This window comes from Microchirus variegatus (genome assembly GCF_963457635.1).
Source record: "Microchirus variegatus genome assembly, chromosome: 9".
Taxonomy (NCBI): Eukaryota; Metazoa; Chordata; class Actinopteri; order Pleuronectiformes; family Soleidae; genus Microchirus; species Microchirus variegatus.
In genome coordinates this window covers 27,191,561-27,217,576 of record NC_139810.1, presented here as the reverse complement: position 1 = coordinate 27,217,576, position 26,016 = coordinate 27,191,561, and the positions used below count along the sequence as shown (strand labels likewise).

Genomic DNA, 26,016 nt, shown 5'->3' with positions numbered 1-26,016 from the left:
GGAGTACACTTCCACTGCAGAGTTGGATAACAAAGTCTAAATTTCATACAGGAAAATGGTAAACATGAAGCCCTGAATACTTTCAGGGGTAAAAATCATTAATTACTGTTTTATCTCATGTGTTTAATCTGTACAAAAACCATAGCAGGTGCTCCTTTCACTGACCTTTTGTAAACCAAGAACGAATGACACAAAACAATAATAATATTTAAATGGCAGCTATAAGAATGACAAAGAAATTCCCAAAACACCTGGTGCAGCAATATGGAACTATTCCTTTAATTCCCTGGGGAGGATGAGATATGATTATGTTTGGCACTTACTGACAGTAGCAAGGTTTTCTGTTTTTGCTGACTCATCTGGGTCTTTGTTGGTGCTGATCAATGGAGGTTATTTGTTGAGTGTGTGTGTGTGACTAACCCACCATCTGGTCAATATGCAGGATTTTAATCAACAGTATGGAGCAGTAACATCAGGCAGACGAAATACAACGAGCCTCTCTCTCTCTCTCTCCCTCGTGCTGCAGATTCAGATTAAACATAAAAAATAATATTATAAATATGTATTGCACCGTACAAAATAGTGCAACTGTGTGTGTGTGTATCTTGCTTTCTGATATCTGCATTTGAAATGATGTTTTATTTTCAGTTCCATTCAGTCGAATGCTTTCAGATTTAACTGTGTTAAAGCACCCTTTTGTACACTGATTATAATGAAACTCTGGTGGAGTGTTACTGGCACAGTGTACGAACAGTAGTTTGCCCAGAAGGGAAGGTAAAACAAAACCCCCCTGAATTCTCTCTCAGCAGACACAGACGACTTCTCCCACCACAAAACAAGGAAGATCTAATTCCCTTGACAGCGTAAGACGTCCATCTTCATAAACGATATCTCCTGGTCCTTTTGGGGCATGGTTCTGTCCTCTTCAGGGGCGTTCTTTGTTTTTAGATGTAGATGGGATTCTTTCAGGCTTTATAAACCCTTTTTTTGGAATAATCTCCGGGATTATTCATTCCTTTTTCCTAGTCCAGATAATGTTCTGTTAACTTTCTGGTTGGATAACAAGTTGGATTCCTGTCTCTGTTCCTCTGATGGACCTCCTAAATTTGCACCTAATTTTGTAACACTACACTTCCACTGCTCGGCTCTGATTGATGTAGATTTGATTAGATAACCTGTCCTGAGCTGTAAGAACAACAGACAGGACGTTGACTCTAAGTATAAGCAATGTCAAGGCCATTGCTTTTATATAAAACTTCCAAAATGGACACAGAAGATAACTTTTCAGGACAGTTAAGTATAAAGTTGACCTTATCCTTTAGAGTAATTTGGAGTGACAGTTCCTGACAGGGTTGATCGCAGTGCTGTTACTTTCTACTGTTTTTTTTTTCGTTTTATTCGACCCTGAACTTTTTTGTGCTGTGACAAATATAATATTGCATCCTAGTGTGACTTAGGTGCTTTTCTTTTTTTTTAAAGCAGTAAATGGAGACGGGACAAACACAATACAGTACAGTAACAGTGTGATAGTAATAATTTTGTAATTGAAAAGTCATTTTAACAGTTCTACCATCTAATTTATATATAATCACCAAGTAGGAGTGAATTTTAACTTTATAATGTGGACATTCTGCAGTTTCAAGAAAATCTGTTAACACTTTAGATTTAGGGAACACATATATTAGCGGAAGTTTAGCTAGGTGCTTACTAACATATAGAAGTAGCATACTAGCCCTTTATTAGTAATTATAAAGGATACTAGCCCTGTATTAGCTAATATTAATTCACCAGTAGTATTAGCTGAAGTTTAGCTAGGTGCTTACTAACGTATAGAAGTAGCATACTAGCCCTTTATTAGTAATTATAAAGGATACTAGCCCTGTATTAGCTAATATTAATTCACCATTAATATTAGCTGAAGTTTAGCTAGGTGCTTATTAACATGCATGTAAGTAGCGTACTAGCTCTTTATTAGTAAATATTAAGCATGTATCAACACTTTATTCTCCCTCTATAATGACATGAATTCAGATTTTTCCTACATAAGGTGTAAATACATGCTTAATATTTACTAATAAAGGGCTAGTATGCTACTTATTTGCATGTTAGTCAGCACCTAGCTAAACTTTAGCTAATATTAATGGTGAATATGTGTTCCCTAATCTAAAGTGGCATTGTTACCAATTTTGCCACCGTTATTTTACGATATCATAATAATACTATTACTACTATCACTATAATATTATCGCCGTATTACAAACTTATTAAAATACAGTTTCCATGTTGTTACTGTACTGTACTGTAAACAGGATTGTGATGGTTGAGTGTTGCATGGGTATGGCATGGTGATTTCAGTAAAAATAATATTATCATGCATTAGGAGAAGATGCATGAAGTGACTGCAAGACTTAAAAAGGGGATCTGGGCATCTTCACTGTTTTAGTTGCTGCTGTGTTTCTCTCTCTTTCTCTCTGTTTGCTTTGTTTTATGAGTCTCAGTTGCCTTAAAACAGTAGATATTAGTGTTATTGGGCCAAACCCAATGACACAGATAGTATTTAAACTGTACTCTTCCCCCTCTCTGAATGCTTTCCTGAATCTTTTTGCCACGTCATACGTCTGTGTTTAATTAATCCGCATTGTTTTGCCTTCAGGCGGCAGTTGAGATGCTTTTACCTGCAGTGTCTCCCCCCCAATATATGAAATGATTATGCTGCTGCGCTGTGGCCGTAAATGGGGCATAACGGCCAATCGACCACGATGCAGCTGCTCGAGATACCCCTCAACACTTTTTATGTGCTGTCATAAAAACGTCTGTCAGCGAAGTGGCTGTTGCACTTTGTGGTTTATCATTTAAGGCATGGGGACGTTTCTCTGTGTTTGTGTTTGTGCTGGTGGTGACAGGTGGAGGCTGAACTATGACGTCCTCTCCCAGGTTCTCATCTCTCTCTCTCTGTCTCTCTTGTGTCCCTGTCCTCAGATCGAGAAGATCATGACACTGATTGGTGCTGGCATCGATTTTTCCAGAGATCAGCAATATGCTACGCCAGGTAGAGTGTGACCAATTAACCTTTTCACATCATTGCTTTTATTTTCCGTTATTAATGAGAGCTCTTGTGGAGTTTTTTGTGAAGCATTTTTTTCATACGTTGCAGTTTTTAATTCCATGTTCTTCGTGCCTATTTGGTTTGTTTTTACTCAACTTTTGTAATACCTTTCACCAATGTTTGAACATTTAAAATCCAAACAATCCAAGTGGCTGTAGGCAGAGATTTGGCTTCAGTTCAATGCCGGCGTTTTCTCCAAACCTTTAATTGGAATATGTGATGCATACTCTGTAGGTTTATTATCACAGGACAAAGGCTACTTCACTCGTCTTCATGTAGAGTCATGACTTATTCTCTCTGTACCACGCCTGATTGGAATTCTATATAGTTGTCATATATGGATAATATACAAGTCATATTATTCGTATCATCGACCTATATAAAATAAAACTGGTGCCTGGGAGACATGGTCAGAGATTGTCTATTTCAGTCGATTAAATCTAAATTACGATTGGAACAACTAGAGCTCTGTATCTTACAGTGTACCTATCCGAACAATTTGCAATCTAAAAGAATAAAGGCTCAAATTTAATTAAGCTTCTTCCAGCAGCTGAATACACCGATTCTTTCAATAGTGGAAATGTGGATTTGTTCAGCAAGGTCAGAAGTTCCCACAAGTTGCTCTTGCTTTAGCTTCACATTCTCCCCAGTTGCTCTCATCTCTGTTGGGTGTTAGTGTGGAGACCGACCGTGCTGCTCTTCCATCGTGTGTGAAGCCTTTTGTCTAGCGATTCCTTTCCTTACAAAAGTTTCGATCATTATATTGCTATAGGTCCAACCCCTGACCAACCAGTCACACTTTCTTGGTAACCTGGCGTTTTCCCACTGTGCTAATATTGATTACTCTTTACTACTTCTTGCAGTGCAGACGTTTGTTCTCTTCTATAGAGTCAGGCAGAGAGTTTGTGGACAACAGCTTAGGCACCAGTAGGAAATGTCACTTTTTCATCTTTTTTACTTTAAACTGGAACATAATTGACTATTGAAGAAGATCTGAAACTAGTGATTGAGACCATTAGCTCCTCAGGCGAATGTTTACTGGTGTTATAACTGAAGGGGACTCATTTTTATATAGACTTCCATTCAAACAGATTTCTTTGTTGCCCCCTTGTGGCTATTCAGTACATTTTAACTTCCTATTTGGCTTCAAGAGGAACCCAGAAGACCCATGTCCATTTTTATATACAATTCATGATCTAGCCTTGCGATATGTAATGTAGCGTTAAGAATTCTCTACTTGTCAGCAGAGTTGATGGATGGCGCTCAGGAACTGCAGCTGTATCCCAAACAATCCACTCCCTCTCTTTCTGCCTCTCACATTATTCAACATTCCCTTCCAGTTTGCACTTTGCCTCAGCCGCATGATGATATATTAAAGCAGTGCAGCAGATCCTTGTACTCCAAAGAACCAAGTTTTTGTTTTTTTCTCGACTTTAACTCCAGACCTCGTGTATGTTATTCTCTGCATTGGAGTGAGCTGTTTAAATATTTACCCGTCCATACTGTAAGTCAGGGCATGAGCTAATTTTCCTTTGTAGACTCGAATAAAGCCAGGACCAATGCGGTAAGCTAGTAAGCTAGTAAGCGCCATTTTATCTCATGTGTGTATCTCTACACACTTTATACATACTGAATCCATGTGTGTAGAAGCTCTGTGTTTTTTAACGCACACGTGAGAAGCCACATAAAGAGACAGGCGCTCAAAAGCGAGCGTTCTGAACGGGGCTGTTTTGTCAGGGTGATTGAACTGCTGTGGTGCTTCATCCTTAAGGTATGTTGACAAAAGCATGTCACAGACATGTTCATTAGGACACCAGGGAACAAGGTTAACTTGTAGAAATAGGGTATAATTATTGCAGTACACGTCCATAAAGTTGCCATTTGATATTCTACCCTACATTGTTTCTGCCCGAGTCTACTGTAGTGCTGACTGCCTGCAGCCACTTAAACTTTTTTGTTTTTTTTTACTCCTCACCACTGTGATCTACTCCAGCATCAGATTGAAGGACAGGACAGTGAAGGAAAACATAACATGCGAAAAAGATTGCAGATGCTGCAGAATTCTGGAGTTGGGATATGTAGCTGGAAAACTGTTAGTTTGCACTGACAAAGAGCAGCCACCTGCAGTGGATCAGAGAGAAGTGGCGGTGGTGTAGAGGCGGTGAGGGAGGGAGGGAGGGAGGGATGGAGGGAGGAGTGGGGCAGCGCGTGCAGTAAGGGAAGAGAGCGAGGAATTGCAGGCAGCAGCATTGTGAACTGCCGAGACAATAGGAGGACGCCACTTCGGCATTTGTAGGACTCCATGGTCCATTCTTCAGTCTGGAGAGGACTACACAAGCTTTTTTTCTTTGGACTTGACCACGTCTTACAAACTGTGCCAGACGGAGAAGAGGCCATTTTTTTTTTGTGCTCTGTAGTCTGCAGGGGGAGTTTTAATCTTGGGACCGGCAATTGCTAAAGTGCTCTTTGAAGTAACCGATTGGATCCCTGAGTGGATTTTATTTCTCCCCGACACATTTCCAAGCATCTAGAAGGACCAACAGGAGGTTTATGATCAGGTTTTGCAGCAGGTTAAAGAGAGATGAGAGAACTGAAAGGGAGATGCATTCTTTTTATTTTGGGTCATGAAGTGTGGTTGTTATTATAAGTTGGCAGATTTCTTTTCAGATGTGTTTTCATGAGCAGAAAAAGTATTTTTTTTTTTTTCAAAGTGTGGTCGAAATGCAGTTCTCAATCCAGGAGTTAATTCAAAATGTGCTTGATTTTGAAAGTCAACATAATGGTAGCATGAAGTAAAAGCAACACCAAGGAGCAAGGAAATCTGTCATCGTAGTTTATAGCGTAGACTCCAGTCAGCTGAGGCAGCCGATAGCCGTCACTATCACGTCTGTCCTGTGATCAATCACGACTCGTTGCAGTCGCGTCACAGGTTTTGCCGTTCAACCCTCTGCATTTGCTGCCTGTCCTGCTGCTGCTGTCCATGTGCACAGCAGTTGTCGGGATATTTCAGCGTCTTCTGCTTCTGGCACGTCTTTCCAAAGAACTTCAGCGGGACAACAAATCACTTCCTCCTTGAAAGAGAACTGCTCGTAAACTGCCGCTCTCCTCTCTCTCTCTCTTACGAGTCTTATGAGTTTTTCTTCATGGCAGAACAGGACCTTAATTAAATCAGCTTTTGGAAAGAAAGTGCTGACAGGGGACATGTAGAATCTCCTCCTGACTGGATATGATCTGTTTTGTTGTACACTTGTATTGATTGTGTTTTTGGCTTGTCCCCGAGCTGTCATAGCTGAACAGTCTGTTTATATTAGCTGGTAGCCATCCAGCACATATCCGTTTTTTTTTTTTTACCTCCTGCACCCCTGAGATCAGGGGAACTAATCCATCTTGGGTGACTGTGGTTCAGCCCCCGCGTCTCTGCGGGAGCTGACGCCCTGTCCACAGAGGACACTGTCTCCTCCGCCGCCTTCCTGTTGCCGGTGCGCTCGGCTCTGCTGGCCGAGAATGATGTGGCAATGCCACGTCTCCTCCTCAGAGTGCCGCTGTTACCGGCTGAAAGGTTTCTCCCTCCTGAAGCGCTTTCCCCTGTCAGCAGGTGCCGCAGGCCGGCTGCTGGACCAGCCCGTGGGAGACTGGCTGGAGCACGTGGGGCTCCCGCAGTACGAGAGCAAGCTGCTCCTCAACGGTTTCGACGACCTGCACTACATGGTGAGTCCCTCCTCCCCCTTCTTTTATTTAATCTCCAAATGGATCTCAACTTTTCTTTACAGTTGTTTGCACTTTAATCCACTTCTCAATGTTCATTACTTGACCTTTTTTTTAATCATTTGTCTTCACTGATGTGTTGTAGATGTCCAGAATACTATTCACTTTGATCCTTGCTGTCAAACATGGTTTGAATCAGGTTCATCCTATAGTCTCAGTCTCTCATAGGGCTTTCACACCGACAGGGCTCTGTGCCGGTTCTGGTTCCCGAACCCAATTTGAACCGGCTGGCGCAAAAATAAAAGGTTCTGAACCAGAAAAGTTGGTTCTCAAGGGAACCAAGAAATACCTGGTTCTTCCCTGTGGCATCACCAGCGGGCGTGTCATATTCTGGGTTTTGAAGACGAGCGGAAAGTAGAGGAAGTGTTGAGATTTTGCCCGTGTTGTGTTTACTTCCGCCTGAGTAACGCGGATTGACGTCCTCCCACTTTGGTCGCTCTTAAAACCGGTGTAAACACGGGGTGGTTCGCCAGACAGTACCAAGGTTCTGAGGCTCCAGAACGGCACCAGAGCCAGAACCAGAAACCTGGTGCCTGTCTGAAAGCACCTTCAGACGCTTTGCCCTCAGCTCGCGAGGCCACCGTTTCCCGAGCTGCATTTGATGCCAGGCCAGAATGGAATAGTGTCACTGAGCAATGGGATGCTGTTGCCAAGCCGACAAGTTTATAGAGCCCCCGCCACCACGAGTTGGCTCCGTCGTATTTGTCAGTAATGAGGACTGATGGAGGAGAGAATGAGGGACCCAGCTGGTAGCCTGAGCCAGCGGGGATGTTGGAAGCGAGATAGCCATCTTATGTTTAGAGACGAAAAAACTATTTTCCCTCTTTTCATCACAATCTGTCCTTTACCATTTTAGTAATGCCACTCACAGACAGACAAAGGTGTCCTAAAACACAACCTCCTTGGCAGAGGTAATGAATTAAATAAGTTTATTTTATTACCGTGTTCTATATACTACTGCACTCGCATTGGATTTCAAGAAACCACAACTCGGAGAGCTGTCAACAAAAAAAACATTGATCAGTGTTTGTCAAACCTGGAAATGACGATGATCTTGAATGTCTTGAATCATGAATCAGTCTGAAAGGATTAGATGAAGAAAATATTCACATTTAAGAAGCTATCAGAAATCTTGTTTTAATAATGAAAACTTCAGCTTCAAACCGATTAATTGATTATCGAAATAGTTGACGAGAAATTTAGTAATCGATTAATTGTTTCAGCTCTAGATAAAATAATCCAAAAAATAGGAAATTGACCACTTTCATCACTGTGTTAAATGATAATAGTAATAAACATAGCACATTTACTGTTGAGAAGGGTAATACAACAATCAGTCCTTAGGCTTTGGGGACAAGTTTAACTTGTAATTGAGGTTTTTCTTGAGCCATTTTAAGACATAGTTCACCACACACACACTGTATCTTCACAGCAGTGAGATTGACCTTTGTGGCCACTGTAGTGCTGTTATTGTCACAGGGATCAGGAGATGGATCACCTTCTGTCACTGAACCATGACAAAATGTAAATGGGGGGGGGCGCTAACAGAGGACCAATACAATCACCTCATCTACACTGACAGTCAGCTGAGAAATGACACTGCTCTTCATGCAAACTTATCCTCTCTCCAGTGGTAAGATTAAAGCATGAGTCACCAAATAGAGACATGTTGAAATGTCACAAGTGACACTAATGTTCAGTTTGTTCCGTGTTGATTCATTTCTGTTCGTTTAAGATGAATCAGACTTTGATTGTCTTCCAGTCGGTTATTTTACAGTTTCAAGATGAGACACTAATAAACAATAGTTAGCATTTCTTGCTCTCATGAAGCATAGATATATTCTATAGCTGTAGGTGCCCGCTATGTCTGACTAATATCACTGTGATACTTGAATGAAAAACCTTTCATTTACTCTCAATTTCAGTATCGCAAATCCCTCTCTGTGTGTCTGGGGTGTACTGTCCTTTTTTAGTCTTTTACTCTCTTTCAACTTGAAATGTGTGGAGCTGGGAATATTTCTATCGTTAAACACAAAGCCTAAAAACCACCTGGCTTTTTTTTTAAATCACCCGAGGATTTAGAAAAGAGCCGTAAAAATCGAAACGTCGAGTCCTTCCTCGTGAAATGTTGACCTTTTTTTACGAAACATAATTCAGTCTCAAAGTGGAATTGAGAATTATGCGGCGAGTCACCTTGGCTTTGCTCAATTTTTCCCCCGTTTTGTGGAATGTGCACTGTGTGTGTGTGTGTGTATAAGGCAGGGAAGGACCAGATAAATATTCTCAGTTTAATGCAGTTAAGCCACAGTTGAAAACGTGAGGCTAATGCTGTGTTTAAACTGTAAACAATCTGAAAGTGGATCACACAAACTCAGGAGGGGTAGACAATAGAAATAGACCGATATGTTGATACCGATTATTAGAAGCCAAGGAAGCCGATAACCGATAATTGGAGCCGATATTCGTTTGCCAAGATATTTGCGTCAACATTTTGGGAACATACAACAATACAAACACTAACGCTTAAATTCTTTTAAATGCCTTGAAGCATATGTTTATTAAACAGCTTTTTAGATTTGCAACATGTTGTTTTTTTATCTTAGAAAAGAGACATCTTTGTTTTTAGCAGCATGTCTTATACAGTTAAATGAAACCTGAAGCAAATAAATAGCTCCCAAAAGTTTTCTACAGTAAAATTTCTATATAACTGAAATGTTATTTTATCTTTAACTTATCTTTGTTTAAGTTCAAACAAAAAGTGCAGGGAGTTCCCAGGGTCAGCAGCATCTCTTGTAAAGTTAACTGAAATTTTAAATAAATAAATAAATTGATCTCTTATCGACCGTAAAAAAAAAAAAAAAGGCCATATCGGCCCGGCCAATAATCGATCTATCCCGAGTACACAATGGACAGGTCGCCAGTCCATCACAGGGCCAGCACACAAAAATGGACGCTCGTTCACACGTCCCATTACCCTAATCCCAGGACCAGGATTGAAGAGCCCTGCCCTAATCCTCAATCTGCGTGTGTTTGGACTGTGGGTGGAACAAGAAAACCTACATCTACAGCAGGTTCACATTGATAAAGTGTAGATATCATCTGAAACACTCACTAAAACTCATTGGTTGAGAACTGTAGACACTATAAACAGTGTGCAGTGCGATGACTAATTAAACAGTGTTTACTCTGCCGGTCACACTGCTGTGATCTCTGTCTGCCCTGCAAGCCTCGCTTAGAAGTGGATCGATAACAGCAGTGATTGTATTGTGTTCAAGCACCGAGACGGAGCCGGAGGCGGGGTCCTCTTCTGAAACAAATTAGATGCTTTTTATCGACTGGCGGAGCAAAATGTCCTGATGAAACAAGCTCCTGTGCAGCCATGCTGTTCTCCAGTCGTCCTGACAAGCTTGTTAAAACAACAAACGTCTATTTTTTTTTTCCTCTTCTGGTGGATATGTCATCACCAGTCTCTGTCACAGAGATGTGTTTGATTCCATCACATCAAACACTTGTTCACGGAGTCATCAAATTTAGCTGCAAGTTCAGAATCGCACAAAGAGTTATAATAGAACTCAGAAAGAATCTGATTTGAAGTTTCACAAGAGAGAAACATGACAGCACGTACACTGCCGTGCATTTAAAAGCATTTAAATAGGTTATTTTGGGGCAAGTCAATACCACCATAGCCTGCAGACAAAGTCAGTAATGGCCCTGTGCATTAAAAACCCAATATTGGTGATGATAAATTGATTTGTCTGTTGTGCTGATGCTTTTTGCACATTTGAAAAAACATTTGTTTCAGGGATTAGTTTGAATACATGGTTAATATGCTTTTTTTTATTCTTGTCTTTTTACAGACCTGTGTGGTCTAATAATAGTCACTAACGGAGAATAAGTGCTGCTGTTAGCTGTCCTTTTAGACCATGGGTGTCAAACTCTGGCCCGCGGGCCAAATTTGGCCCGCCGTGTAATTTCATTTGGCCCTTGAGGCAATATCAAATTAACATTAGAGCTGGCCCGCCGGTATTATACAGCGGCACCGCTAATACTACAAATCCCATAATGCTCTAATATAAGCGTTGCTTGTTCCATATTCAGTGTTAAAGCAAATCAGTGTAGCAAACTGAGCAATAATTAACGTTTTATTCATGCACTTTCTCTTGCTACTTCAAGTCTTGAATGTTTGATTCATTCATTATTGTTATTTTATTTTCAAATTTATTATTAGCCTGTGGAAAAAGTTTATTTTGATATTTACCTCAGAAGGCTGCAAATAGAAAAGAGACATTCAATTTTTATCCATCCATTATCAACCGCTTATCCTGTATTTAGGGTGCATTACATTTCTATTTAAATTTTATTTGATATGCCATTGATACTTTTTAATTATTATTATTATTGTTATTATTTGAAACTCGATTTTGCATGTCACTATAAAGTTATATAAGCCTTGCTTGTTCAATATTCAATGCAAAAATTGTTTGGGTCCCTATTGTTCCAGAGGAGCAACAGTTTTAAATTTTGGCCCACTCTGTATTTGAGTTTGACACCCCTGTTTTAGACGGTCAGAATGACTGATCCATGCCCCTGAGCCTCTGTCCTGAAATCACAGAGCTTTTAGACCAGAGTGGCCGCTGTGGCCGCTCTCTACACGCTGAGGGGAGAACAGCAGCAGCATTATTTTAATGAGAGGACCAGGCAGAGCAGAGATGGATGGGCCACACAAGCACAGGCACAAAAACCACCAAGCTTACACTCCTCTAATGCATTATTTTTCACCCATGTTGTGCTGATGTCTGCTTTTTTTTTCCCCTCGACTCATTCACACTCGCTCTTCGACCTGTCGAGTCCGCGGTGAGGAAAAAGAGCTGCATTCGTCATGTTTTCAGAGGCGTCACCTCTGAGTCTTTCGTGCAACTCGGATTTCTTTTCAAAGTCTTTGTGTCTTGACACGTGGTTTATCGGTGAATGTAAAATTTATGGAGAACACGGCTACCTTTTTCGAAGACGAAAGACGATCCCTTTCAAATGGCTTTCACCTCATATAGGATTCAGGATTGGTTTGCTTCAGGCAGCAAAGAGACGTCTGGAAATTGAGAGAAGAGCCGGTCTGTTACTGATGTATTTACCCCCAAAGAGGCCATTTATCAGTTAATCTCAGTAAAGCAACGATCCATGCACCGTGAAAGCACAATTATCCATCCAGCTCCCCTAATAGTATCAAAATATTGACATTCTCTATTTCAAGGATGAGAACTTAAAGGTACGACTTATTGAAGTGGAAAAGAACCTCAAACAATTTTGATTTGGAATACTTAATTATTCAGCCCCAGGGCCTTGAATATTCTCGTATTACACAGCATTTCGAAACTGTAGGTCAATGAATGACTCAGTGAAATAAGTTATGAAGATTGTGACTCCAGAGGCAACATTACTCTGTACTTCTTATCCTTTGACTGGCACATTTGCTCCTCCTCCTCCTCTCCCCACATCCCTTCTACCCATCATTTACATCTGCTTGTCCTGCATGAAAAACAAGCTGTCAGCTTTGACCTACAGACGGTTCCTCCTCTGTCCCCTCACTGATGTGTGTGTGTGTGTACACCTGTATTTATATCTTTGTGAGGTCCAAAAAAACCTATCTTTGTGGGTATAGATTGTTTGGGCCCCACAACTTCAAAAGGGCCTGGTTTTAGTCTTAGAATTGGGTTTAGGTTAGGTTTAGACATTTAGTTGTGATGGTTAATGTTAGGGTGAGGGGCTAGGGAATGCATTACATCTAAGTTGTGTCCTCACTAAGATACAAAAACAAGTTTGTGCGTATGCATGCAGTAGGGTGGTCAAAAAATGATACTCAAATCTGTCTATAAAGCAAGTTGCGTCTGTGTGTCTGCGACAGGCATATCTCGCTGACCGTTAGTCAGATCTCCCTAAGACTTTGGATATGGGTTGAGCATGGTCCGATGGTGTGCATCCTTGATTTGCAAATTTGTTGGAGGAATTTTTATTTTCGCTGATTTATCACGCTACACCAGGCAGGCAGCGGCTCATCAACAGCAGCTGCGCTGTCTGTAGCGGGGAGGTGGGAGTGAAGAGGCTGTCCTCACGGTGGGTGAGCTATTTTCACACAGTGTTATACTGAAACGACGAGGTGTCCATTCACCAATACGCGAGCACAAATTTATTTTGCATTAGCATGCTACTACTTTGCGGCTAACTTGACCTAACTTGTTACCAAAGGTAAGCTAGCGAGGCTACGATTAGCATTAGCGTAGGGCTAACATAATACAAACACTGTGCAACCTCGTTAGGCACGACGCAAATCTTTATGTTCGATTAGCATTAGCGTAGCTAAGATCTTCTTCAGCTCCTGCTATAGGAATACATACTTCCTACGGGCACTGCACTAGTGCTAATTAATACAAACAAAAAACAGTGCAGTCTTTAATTCTAATTACTGCAGATGTCTACAGCCTCCTATCAGAGCTCGAGTGCTTTAATACCTGTGACCACTCTGCTCTTCTGACATTGATTTATGTCTCCATTACTCAGTTGCCTGCCACATGGTCTCAGAGGTGGTTCTTTGTGTAATCAAAGATGGGTTTTTACCATTCTTCACACTCCCATCCCTGTTGGCCTCCTCTCCCCCCACATACTCACACTCACATCATCTCATCTAAAGGGGGGTAAATCGACTTTATCTCAGTCTTGCAGTCGGTTGGTTTGATCTCGGGAAGGAGTTTGAACATCTCACTCTGAAATAACTGAGCTTTTATTTCAGTAGCACTGTTTTAGTGATCAATATTTCACACACTCTCTTCTCTCCGTTTTTTGATTTTCATCATCGACGATATAGCTAAGCTAATACATGTAGAGATTTGTTCATATGTTTTAAAGACATAATGTGCCCTGAGTTTTCTTTAAACCTGTGTTTTGTGTAATTCTGCAGGGGAGCAACGTGATGGAGGATCATGACCTGAGGGAGATTGGAATCACAGACCCAAGTCACAGAAAGAAGATCCTGCATGCAGCACGCTCATTACCTAAGGTCAGCACACTGTGTATTGTTCGATAACAATTGTGCTTTCATTCTATTACAGTACTTTAACTTCAGTATTAGTATTTTTACAGTACTCATTTGTTCTTCTATAAAGTTCAGAGGGAAACTGTTCAAATGTATCTTTCTGGCTGTTTTATAAATGAATATCTAACATAAAAACAAACAATGTGTATTATAAAATTAAAAACATATTTAACATTTGGTGCCATCTGTCACTTTTCAGTTGTGCACTGTCCCTTGCTCCTCTAACTCTTAAAATTGAAATATCCCTGTTATTCTTGTAGTGAGTATTGTCAGCTAGCTTATTTATTTGATTATTTATATATGTATGTATATGTATATATGTGTTTGTGTATATATGTATATATACATGTATGTATATATGTATGTGTATATATGTATATATACATCTGTGTATATATGTATATATACATCTGTGTATATATATGTATGTATACATGTATCTGTATATATGTATGTGTACATGTATGTGTACATATGTATGTGTACATATGTATGTGTCGTGTATGTATACATATGTATGTGAACATGTATGTGTACATATGTATGTGTTCATGTATGTGTACATATGTATGTGTACATGAATGTGTACATATGTATGTGTACATGAATGTGTACATATGAATGTGTACATGAATGTGTACATATGAATGTGTACATATGTATGTGTACATATGTATGTGTACATGTATGTGTATATATGTATGTGTACATGTATGTGTATATATGTTTGTATTCATGTATGTGTATATATGTATATATACATGTATGTATATATGTTAATAAATATACATGAATATACACCTTCATATTAACACCTGCATGGGGTTATTGTTGCCGTTTTCTTATAATCCTGACAAGAGAACATGTAATAAAAGGGAAGCAGATATAATTCTCACAGACGACTTAAAGCAGCAGTGTTTGGTCTCTTCTGCAGGTGAAAGCACTGGGCTGTGACGGCAGTAGCTCTCTGTCCTCCTGGCTGGAGAATCTTGGACTGCACGAGTACTTGCACAACTTCCTGGCCAGCGGCTACCGCAGCCTGGACTGTGTCAAAAACCTGTGGGAGCTGGAGATTGTGAATGTGAGTCCCAGTGACGTACATGGGATTATAAATCGTAGCAGATGTTGAAATTAGTTTTTTAATCCAAAATAAGGGAAAAGTTCAACAGAATAGTAGTTTTCAGTGATTCAGCTGCTTAAAGGTCTAGTGTGAAACATTTTGGAGGGTTTATTGACAGAATAAACTACCCTTAAGTATGTTTATGTAATAATAGGTACAAGCCTGTTATATTAAGGCAATGGTCTTGTTTTATGGAGGCCACCATCTTGTGTCAACATGTTTCTGCAGCAGTGTAAACAACAAAGCACCCATAGTGTGTGATTCACATTTTAAAGCAGGAGCCTTATTAAAGCAAATGAAGGAGAAGAACAGATCCACCCACATAATCCTGATGCATAAACCAACTTTAAAACATCTGTATCTATGGGAACAACTTGACACACTTGCAAAGGCCTTTGTAGTTTCCTGAAGTGCTTGAGTGCTGAAGTGTGATGAAGGAGTCCTTAATTTGGTGCAGTCAGCGGTCTCACCATTAGGTGTCACTAATTCTTACACACAGGACCTTTTTAAATGTGTAAAACAGGTCACCAGAGCTTTTACAAGACCAAGAATTTGGTTCTAAAAGCTTGAAGACTCACTTTATCCACGTTTTTCCTCCTTTTTCTCTCCAGGTGCTAAAGATCACCTTACTTGGTCACAGGAAACGCATCATTGCTTCCTTAGCAGAGAGACCATACGAGGAGCCTCCACCAGTCAAGCCTCCTCGTTTATCTCAGATCAGGGTGAGAATCCTTCAGACTACACCTTTTCTAACTTTATACCCACGTGTCTTTATTGTTACACTGTGATATGATGTGTGTGAGATATCTTGCGGTTATTTTTATTTCAATGGCTACTAACTGTGTTCGTCTGACTCTCCCAGTGCCAAGACTTGCCTGGGTCCCATACCTCGTCCCCCCTCAGTCAGATGGAGTCCTACACGGGACGTTCAATGGACCCACTGCTGCCTGTTGGAGAGGCGGGGAGGAAAAAAGTGCCAGATACCGACTATGATGTTACCCAAAGATACCGCAGTGAACGACACAGAACTCATGTATGTTTCATCTTTATCTCAGAACTAACAATAAAGGATTTATTTGTGATGTATTGAATAGGGTTCTTTGAATATAACGTGTATTCTAATAATTCCAGGAACGGTATGAAGAACAACATCGAGAGCCTCGTCTAACCTTGCGGCCTCCCAGTCTGGCAGCACCGTACACCCCCGTCCAGAACTGGCATCACCAACCTGAGAAACTCATCTTTGAGTCCTGCGCTTATGAAGCCAATGTACATTTACACATTTCATCCAAACGAATCATGCATTATTTTCGCTGAAAAAAATACAAAACAACTGAATTTTTCCTGTTTCTTTTGCCCCGTTTAGTACCTTGGTTCCATGCTTATCAAGGAACTGCGAGGTACCGAGTCTACACAGGATGCTTGTGCCAAAATGCGGGTATGCTACAAGATTTTATTTTCCAGTTTAATTAAACAAAAAATACTGAATCATGAACAGTAAATCACAGTGATGTTCTTTCTGCCTGTGCTGTTTTTATGGTTTCCCCAGAGGTCAACAGAACAAATGAGAAAAGTCCCCACCATTGTGCTTTCCATCACCTACAAGGGTGTGAAGTTCATTGATGCTGCCAATAAGGTTTGCTCCTACACATATTCTCCTTAACACTGTGCATATTTACCTGTATTATAAACTGTATTAAAAACATTGGTAACACTTTAGATTAGGGAACATATATTCACCATCAACTAGGTGCTTACCAACATGCAAGTATCATACTAGCCCTTTATTATTAGTAAATATCAAGCGCATATTAACACCTTATGTAGGAAAAATCTTAAGGTTAATGTAGTATACGTTTGTGTTGCCTAATGTGTTGCCATTGCAAAACAAACGTGTGATTTGACTGCAGCCATGTCCGTTTTCTTTGAAACCACAGACATGACCTGCAATCGGGCACTTGTTCATACCAGCTATAAATCACACTGATGATAGAATGCCCCCTGGTGGCCAACTACTACTTTTGCAACCCGAATGCTACATCCATTTTTACAGTCTATAATCTTTAGCGGCATATTACAAATACTTTTGAAGTAACTCTAAGAGCGGATTTTACTGAAGCAAGTATTTCAGTCAGACATGCTGTTTCCTCTCTGAAGAAAGTCTCCTCCTATTGACATTGACATCATTTGATATTAAATTAAAAGAAAGACACTAAGGTTGCCTTTGGGAGCTCAGCCTTCCATTTATTTATGTGACTGCGCTCTCCTCCTCGTAGTGGAACCCGATTTATGTCCCGTCTTTACCGGCTGTCTCTTGTCAGCTTCTGTTTTTCATTATATACTATTACTTAGAGTGTGTTTCAAGTTGTGTGTGTGATGTCATCAATCGTCATTGTCGGTCTTGTTACTGAGCCACGTGCGCTGCCTTTTCTCCTCACTGCAGAACATCATCGCAGAGCACGAGATCCGGAACATTTCGTGCGCAGCCCAAGACCCAGAGGATTTGTGTACGTTCGCTTACATCACCAAGGACCTGCAGACGAGCCACCACTACTGCCACGTGTTCAGCACAGTAGATGTGGTAAGGACGCGCTCACTGACTCGCCTGCTGTGGTCAGCTCGGATCACAATGTTTGTCTGTCCAATTTGCTTAATCCCCAAGGAAACTAAAAAACCCGGGTCTTCTTGCTCCAAAGGCAAGAGTTCATAGGAAAATAACTTCATAACCAAATTTACTGAAAACTCTGGAAGTAGAAACTTTCCTGACTGTTTCATTTGAGTACTGCCAACATCATTTCCTGTCTTTGCACTGTGCTGATGTGACAGGCTGCACAGTCAACACTATTATCTCCAGACAGACAGACTGCCCTTATCTCTTAAAGGTGTCATGCTTCAGCCGAGTTGGATTGCGTCCTCATAGACCCTCTCTCTGCGGCTCTGGTCATGATAACTAGCCTCCTGGTTGGCCCCCTCTGTCCCCACAGTGATGTGGTGATTATCCTGCTAATCTGCTTCATAACGCAGCGAGAGTCATTCAGACGGCACTCAGCATGACGACAGTTTCCTGTCGTTACTGTAGTTCTCTGAGCTCTGTGATTTCCTATGCGGGGTATTTGCCACTGCCACTGCGAACATCCACCAGACACATTCCTCAAGTCACAAAGGAGGAGAACAAATCAAGGCATTAAGCAGACAAGTTCTTGATTTTTCAGACCGCTGTAATAAGTTTAATATATTTGCATTTCTTTTTTAATTCTTAAACTGTGTAGTCTTCGTCATTTTTATCTTTAAACCATATTTTTTGTGAATTCTCACAATCCTGATCAAGCCTCTCTGTATTTCTCAGTATAGTGGTTAAGATCTTGTGTCTGTTTCACCTGGCGACATGTATTTATTGACCTCCGCAAAGGAGGTATACGTTTTCGCCGGAGTCTATCTGTCTGTTAGCAACATAACTCGAAAATTCGCGCAAGGATTTGGATGTAATTTTCAGGAACTGTCCGCAATGGGGCCAGGAACAAGTGATTGAATTTTGGGCGTGATCCGTAGACGTCATCACTATTTTAATCCATATTTTGTGGGGGGCTGAGCTGCTTTGGCTGAGGTCTGCGCTCTCCAAGTGCTTTTCTAGTCTTGTGTAGTGCTGGTTAAAAAGTGCTGTTAACGGCAGTGAATGTTAGATAATTCCATGATGACTTATCGGAAAAAGACGCCATGACGTCATGTTTACGTGACTGCTGATTGTGAAAATGAGTCTCTAAAATAACTCAGTTAATCGTGCCGCGGCACCGTTTACCAGTCAGCACCGTTAGCTGCGTTAGCTCCTTTAGCGCTCCTACAGTCACACCTCTGTACTGCGTATGTGTGCCTCTGTTTTTAAAGTTTAGCGTTACTTTAGAGACTCATTTGAACAATCGGGGAGTCATGTAAACATGACATCACGCGTTTATTTTTTCTGGTCAGTCGTCATGGAAACGTGTCATGCGTTAACGCCGTTAATGGCCCAGCTCTAATTTTATGTCAAAACAAACGGCGGAAAAAAACGGCAGCATTGTGTTCGTAAAGTGAGCCTGCTGCAAAAGGTACGTAAAATATGTCAGAAAACACAAAGAAAAGTTTCAGAATTGATTTTACTGGTCAAAAATACACCTGGTTGTTCATTATTTTCATGGCATGAATGCTTCTTCCTGCCCCCTGCTCGCCCGTCCCTGTGTTGCAGTTGTACACAAAATTTGTGTACAACTGCCTTAGTCGGAGGCAGAATAATAACATCAACAACAGTTTGTAGACACTTCTATTTCACATTTTCAGGCTGTCAGGATATCACAGAAGAGTGCAGCAGCAGATAGAATAATAACATCTCAGGTACGGAGGGAAACTGCCTGCTGCTGCACAATATTAATGCCACCTCGCTATGTTTTACACTGTTGTCTTGTGTAAGGTTTTGGGGAAAGAAGCTGACAAAGCATTCAAGTATTCAAGTATCATCCAAGTATTCAAGCAAAACAAAACACAATATTTACCTGCTCTGCCTCTCCCTTTCTCTTGTTTCCTGTTCCTGTAAAGAACCTAACCTATGAGATTATCCTGACCCTGGGCCAGGCGTTTGAGGTTGCTTATCAGCTGGCTCTGCAGGCCCAGAGGAACAAACACCACCACACCCTCCCTGTAGGACCAGGGTCCGAGGTCTCTGAGCTCAAGTCCAGCCGACCTGTTCCCAGGCCTCGCAGCAGTGTGCCCAAGTCAGGGGTGAGATGTTTGCAAAATAATGATCATGTTTTCTTCAAAAGTAAAGAAATATTTTTTGACATTTTTATGATTTAGGAGTACACTGAGTTTATACTCACCAGTTCACCAAGAGTATGTACAGTTTAGGGCACAGTTTTAACATTGAACATATAAAAAAATGTATATACAGTGGTCACTGAGCTTTTACTGGAGTTGGCCAAGATCCACAAGACGCTGATCTCATTATAAAATACAGACTTCCCGAATGCTATTTTAACAGAATTAAACCAATTAGTCAAGTCTTATTAAAACGGCATCCTTGCATTAAACCATGGGGACAAGCTTGTGTTAAATATAAACGAGATAACATCAGGAATTCATCATACACGACCATCTGCAGCAGCCTCATTTAAGTTTGTCATCCATTCAGTGTCCATCTTTATTTGCCCCATCTTTATTTTCTTCATACAAACATGTTCAACCTTTATTTAATCCCAAGTCCGCCCTGCCGAGCTTCATCCACACCTGTAAGCTGTTCGACCGCAGACTATTTCTGTCCTTGTCTCAGATCATTTTCATTTTCTACTCCTGCTCCTCTTTCCCTGTCTTCCCCCCCCTCCTCCTTTGGCTCCCCCTGGTGGTGTTCATCTCTCCTAGGACTCTCCTCCCCTCGACAGTCGTTGCTGTCACTGTTACTCGTGCACCTCCCACCGTCCCTCCTTCCTACCGCTGTACTCTTCCCACCCTGCTGCTCAGGTGCCGTCTCCTCATCCTGTCGTATTATATCCATCCTCCATTCTTCTTGTGCATTCCCTTTTTTTTTTCTTCTGCTCTCATTTCCCTGAAAATCCCATCATCCACTCTGTCTTTTTACCTATGTTCTGTGAGAATTTAATTTGTAAGTTTCTTTTAATTTATTTACTGATATTAGATTTTTTTTAGTTGAGTTACATGACAATGGGAAGATTTCTGTCTGAAATAGTAAAAATAAAATAAACCGTATATGTGTATGTATATATATGTATGTGTGTGTGTATGTATGTATGTGTGTGTATATATGTGTATATATACATATATGCGTATATATATGTGTGTGTGTATATGTATGTATATATATGTATATACGTATATATATATATATATATATATATATATATATGTATGTGGTATGTATGTATGTGTGTATGTATGTGTGTGTGTGTGTATGTATGTATGTATGTGTATAGATATAATGAAATTAATGAAGTTTTTGCATACAAAAAGATAATTTGGCCCATCTTAATCAATAAGCCCATATGGAATTTATTATGTTATTTCAGAGCTCTTTTAAACTGCTTTGAGGACAAATTAACTAAATATACATGATCCTAGCGATTACACATTTTCAAGTATTTTTATTTTTTAACAACATTAAACAATAAACTGACCAAATATTTTACCTTTGACTTGAGTGCCCTCTAGAGGCATTTTGGGAGTACGACGGAACAGGTTTTATGCACAGACTACATTTAAAAGAATATGGAGGCTTCTACAGTGATGTATTTAAACTGTATTAACAAGTAATAAAATGGTTATTGTAATGCTTATTTCCACAGGGTGATATCGTGGACCAGGAGGGAGACGCTCAGTCCCAGGGCAGCGCCACGTGGCTCGTGGACTCCAAGGAATCCAAGCGCACTATCAGCACTAAGTATGAGACCACCATATTCTGAGTGGACCCTTCTTCTTCCTCCTGACCTCTCGACCTGGGCCTGGTCTCACCCCTCTTCCTTCCCGTCTTTTTTTGTGTGCCTTTCACTGTGACTCTCTGCTTGTCTCTCACTGTCTCTGTCTTCGGGCTGGACCCCTGCCCTCTCACGTCTCACATGTCCTCTGCTAGTGCAACCCTCCTCTCCTTTTTGCCGTCACTCTTTTACTCACCGTTCTGTTTGCCTTGCTTTCTTTTCTCCCCCCCCCTCCTCCGCAGTCAGCTTCCTGATATTAACGCTCAGTGATAAGCTCTTCTTCTTTTTTTGGTGCTTTTCTTGCTCAATTAGGCGACGGCCACTCTGAGGCTTGTCACTGACCTTTCAACTCCTCACCCCCTTGAGTGCTGGGAAATTCTTGATTTACTACAGCCAGGAGTGACCCCGCAGCACTCGTCCTTGTACCTGGATGGACGCGTTTCCCCCTACGGAACCGGGAAACCGGTCCTGTAATTCTATGCATCAGTTGGGAATTTGCAGATTTGTTTTTAGTTAAGTCGGGACACAGGTTTTTGATGTTATGCAGTGGTTACGCAGCATGAATTGAGGAGGAGGTTTTACAGCTGTGTCGGCCGTTTACTTAATAAGATAAGATCCAAACACTGTGATGTGGTCTATTGGAGTAATGATTAAGGGGACTTCTCTCTCTTCTACCTTTGTCTATCAATCAAAGCACCAGGACTTCAACCTGATGCTTCTTCTGGAGTGAACTTACTCAAACTAAGCACTTTTACCAAATCCCATTACAAAGCGTGTAAGAATAAGTGCATCTTTTTTTTCTGTCTTGTCTTTTTTTTTCCTCCTCTTTTCATAACAAATGCCTTCTTTGTTCGTCCTGTCAACATTGCCTTTACTTTTTGCCAAAAGACACTGTTAATATGTCACTGTCGCCAGTGAAAGGAGTCAATCATTAGGAGAGGGTTAATCCATCACTATCCATTTGTTTGGTGTTATTTCAACTTTATTTTTAACCTCACTTTTTGTGTGTGTGTGTGTCCCTTCCCCATAGCTGAACACTGTGGGCCCTCCCAGCCAAAAAGAAAGAGATCCCTGTTGCATTGGTGGGTAGGAGGTTTAATTGAGAAAAAAAAAGTGCCGCCGTTGCCGTGCTGCAGCAGCAGCAGCAGCAGATCACGTCACCAGCCGGATCATACCTGCTGCTCGTCCACAGTGACACACGGAAGACAAACGAAACCCTCCGACAATGCTCACTCCGTCCGTTTGCGTGACCTCGCCACTTTGCTCCACACACTCGTCATACGCCTGTTTAACTTCCTGTCCGTCGGGGCATGTACCTGCAGCTTTCAGCTGATGTCAGAGAGAGGAAGTGGTTAAGATGAGGAACATGTCATTTTTTGTTTTTGTTTTGTTATGCCACAAAGGTACAATGGTACGAGACCACGCACACTGTAGGTACACACTCCCAACTGTCCTTTTATCTAAACACTGTAGCGTCTCTTTATAACCATCTTGATTCTCATCCACAACTGTGATAAACAGTGACATCTTGCATGGGAGGAACTGTTTAACCAAACTCAAAAAAAAAAGGACAAAGGAACTGACACTACAAACACTGTTTTATTGTGACATAACAGGGAGTTGGCTTTTATTTGATTTAAAGGTTTTCTCTGTTTCTTTTTTGTAAGTTTTAATTGTTTTATAGGACAATGATGTGTCCTAAATGCAGGAACTGGATCAGGCGTGGTTCATTTTTAGTTCTCTCGCTCCTTAGCGACGCCAAGATCTTTCACCAAACCTGCCATGCAGGCTGGTGCTTCTTCGGATTTGAGCTGCAGAACAGAACAATAGGGCATACCATGTCTCTGCTAACTAACTCTTAGTACGTTGACTGTTAATGGTACGTTATTTTGTTTATGGGTACATAGTCAGGTCCTTTTGATTTAACTGTATATGTGGTACGTTGTTTAGGCCAGTATGGTACACTGTCTTCGGCTCGCTGGTGTCGGCACCTTCGGCCATCAGCCTGGTCCCGTTCTGCTTTTGCACATTCTGCTAAGGATCAGGAGAGATGTTCTGGGACTAATCGAATAACAACAACGATGAGAATGATATTGTACATGAATCTAGCAGTCTGTATTTTGATACTTGAATGATTTTTGCTTTTATAGATATCTCTATATATATATGTATATGTATATGTATGTATGTACGTATGTAATTTTTGACGTTTGTCAAAACAGAGAAAAGGCCTATGTCTTATAAAGTTAAACATATCGTGAATAAATACCCTGTGATAAAAAAAAAAAAACAAGGCTGAGAAAAATGACTCAGACGAGGGACCTCACTTCAGAAAAAAAGATTGTAAATAATCTCGGGCTTCCAGTCTTTTATATGAATATTTTTCATAATTGTACAACTAATAAATGGAGCAATTAGAAATGTCTCTTTGCTTGTATTCTGGTTTTGTTGAATGTCACAACTTTTTCCGTTTGTCTGCGAGATTTGTCTGCCACATTTACTGCAGGTGTCGATCACAGCAGCTCAGGCGATGCCTTGATGACTTCAGATGCAGTAAACGTGCACATGAGCTGAAGGTGAACTATCCTCACAGCCTCAAATGTGGTCTAAACAAAGAGCAGCTGCAGAAGGTACAGGCTGCACTAACAGTATATTAATTAGAACAAACATATATTTGTTTTCGTTGAAGCCACAGTGGAAAATATGACTGTTTAACACAGCCTTGCATTTTATGCTGTTTTATATATATGCATTGCTCTCGCTAATACAATTACTGAAGTATATCTATGTCGAGATTTTTCAGGTTTTGCTCTTTTTAACGCTATGACTTAATAAATTCAAATTAATAATTTTGTATAAATAATACAGTAGACGGTTGAGTCCTATTTATTTTCTTATGAGCAATGCTAATGGATATTTAAAAAAAATATATATGTATATAATATAGCACACAGAAAAACAGTATTTTATAACATTTAGACGAATATAAAATGTTCTATGCGTATTGTCTTACTTAATAAATGTCATAATAAAATAGATGTATCAGTTTTACTCTCGGTTATACAACTGTACTTGAATCATGGAAAGCCGTGGCTGCGTCACATCTTCTGAAAGGTAAATATGAGGCCTACGTTTTTTTTGTGACATTTCTCAGCATCACAAAATAAACAAATCTGATCCAATTACGATGCTCTTTGTGAAAGGTGTTTATTTGAAATGTAGAACATTCGTACATGAGCAATTTTATGGTGCCACGCTAATGTTTCGGTTAATGCTGATTACGTTTTTATTCTGCGCTAGAAGTTACGGCTAAAGTTAGCATGCTAGCATTGTCGCTAGCTCAAGAGCTAGCATTTAGACTCGGTATTTAGCCTAAGTATTTATACGTTTGTTTGACAAATGTAAGTATTGCATAATACCTATAACATACAGTGCTTAACAAATGTATTGGACCACCACACAATGTAAGGTTAATATACCGCAGCTGGCCGAAATGACTAGCATTGTATGTATGTAGACGCTCTTTAACTGAAATTATATTTTTTAATGCAAAGTTATTATCTGATTCAGATGTCAACATTTCCTCTTGAAATAGTAAAGTACATTATTATTTATTGATTAAGATGTCAAATTATAGTTATTTACTTAGTTTTAATGGTATATTCAGTTCAGTTTACTAAATAAATAAGTATTTTGTCAGATTTCTAAAATAGTTATGTTTTCTAATTTTTATAAAATTGCTGTATGTTAAAATTATAATGATGTCATTCCATTGGCTCCTGCTTAGAAACGTCACAGTCAGGTGTTCGCTGATTGGTCACACGACAACCTGTCCGAAAGCTAATTGGCTCACCTGGCTGTAATCACTTCCTACCTGACGTGTGTGTCGTAGTTTCACTCTGGAGAGTTTGGAGCAGCAGTAGCAGCAGCCAGATAATAGAAGAAGGACAGGTTTCTTTCGGTGACGCCATGGACTGAGCTTAGTTTCTGTGCAAGAACAGCAGCAGCTTTTACTCAAAGTAAGTAAGAAAAGCAATTCTCTTGTTTTTTAGATTGTCAAATTACGAGTTAAAGTGTTAAACGACGTAGAAAACAAACCGCGTATGCTACTTTCTGGTATGAACTACTGTTAGTCTTTGTGGGGACTAAAGACCTCTGTTAAAACGAGGTTAATGTTAGTTTTACGCATTAAGAAGTTATGGTTCAGGTAAGGGACTGTTATGTCTTGGGTTGTCTGTGAATGGAAGTTAATGCACTGTCCCAAAACAAACAAACACATTAAAACCTAAAGTACACAACACATGTTCCCTGTAGTTGATGACACTATTTGTCCTACTTGCACATCATGGTGTCCTTTTGTGTAAAATATCACCAGTCCCTCTGGGTCCAGATTAGGTGGAGAGAAGTGGAGCAATAGGCGAAGTTCTCAGCAAAACACTCCTTTTCTCTATCAGTGTAAAGCTTGCATTGTAGTACAGTAATGCCACTT

At 40.4% G+C, this 26,016-nt stretch overlaps 1 protein-coding gene across 1 annotated transcript in view; it reads left to right on the top strand.

Moving 5' to 3' along the window:
• The window catches only part of LOC310931945 (ankyrin repeat and SAM domain-containing protein 1A), a gene marked incomplete at its 5' end in the record, with an annotated part of 73,245 nt that extends 49,331 nt beyond the window's left edge, over positions 1–23,914 (top strand). Inside the window, 15 exons of the mRNA XM_083895191.1 lie at positions 807–863; positions 2,980–3,049; positions 6,702–6,814; positions 13,821–13,919; positions 14,890–15,036; positions 15,687–15,797; positions 15,938–16,108; positions 16,207–16,344; positions 16,442–16,513; positions 16,625–16,711; positions 17,519–17,656; positions 19,642–19,824; positions 20,461–20,559; positions 21,399–21,493; positions 22,558–23,914. Of these exons, the coding sequence (XP_083751317.1) occupies positions 807–863; positions 2,980–3,049; positions 6,702–6,814; positions 13,821–13,919; positions 14,890–15,036; positions 15,687–15,797; positions 15,938–16,108; positions 16,207–16,344; positions 16,442–16,513; positions 16,625–16,711; positions 17,519–17,656; positions 19,642–19,824; positions 20,461–20,559; positions 21,399–21,493; positions 22,558–22,561 (1,584 nt within the window). The 3' untranslated portion in view covers positions 22,562–23,914. The remainder of the gene's footprint in view (positions 1–806; positions 864–2,979; positions 3,050–6,701; positions 6,815–13,820; positions 13,920–14,889; positions 15,037–15,686; positions 15,798–15,937; positions 16,109–16,206; positions 16,345–16,441; positions 16,514–16,624; positions 16,712–17,518; positions 17,657–19,641; positions 19,825–20,460; positions 20,560–21,398; positions 21,494–22,557) is intronic.
• Between the last annotated feature and the right edge of the window lie 2,102 nt (positions 23,915–26,016).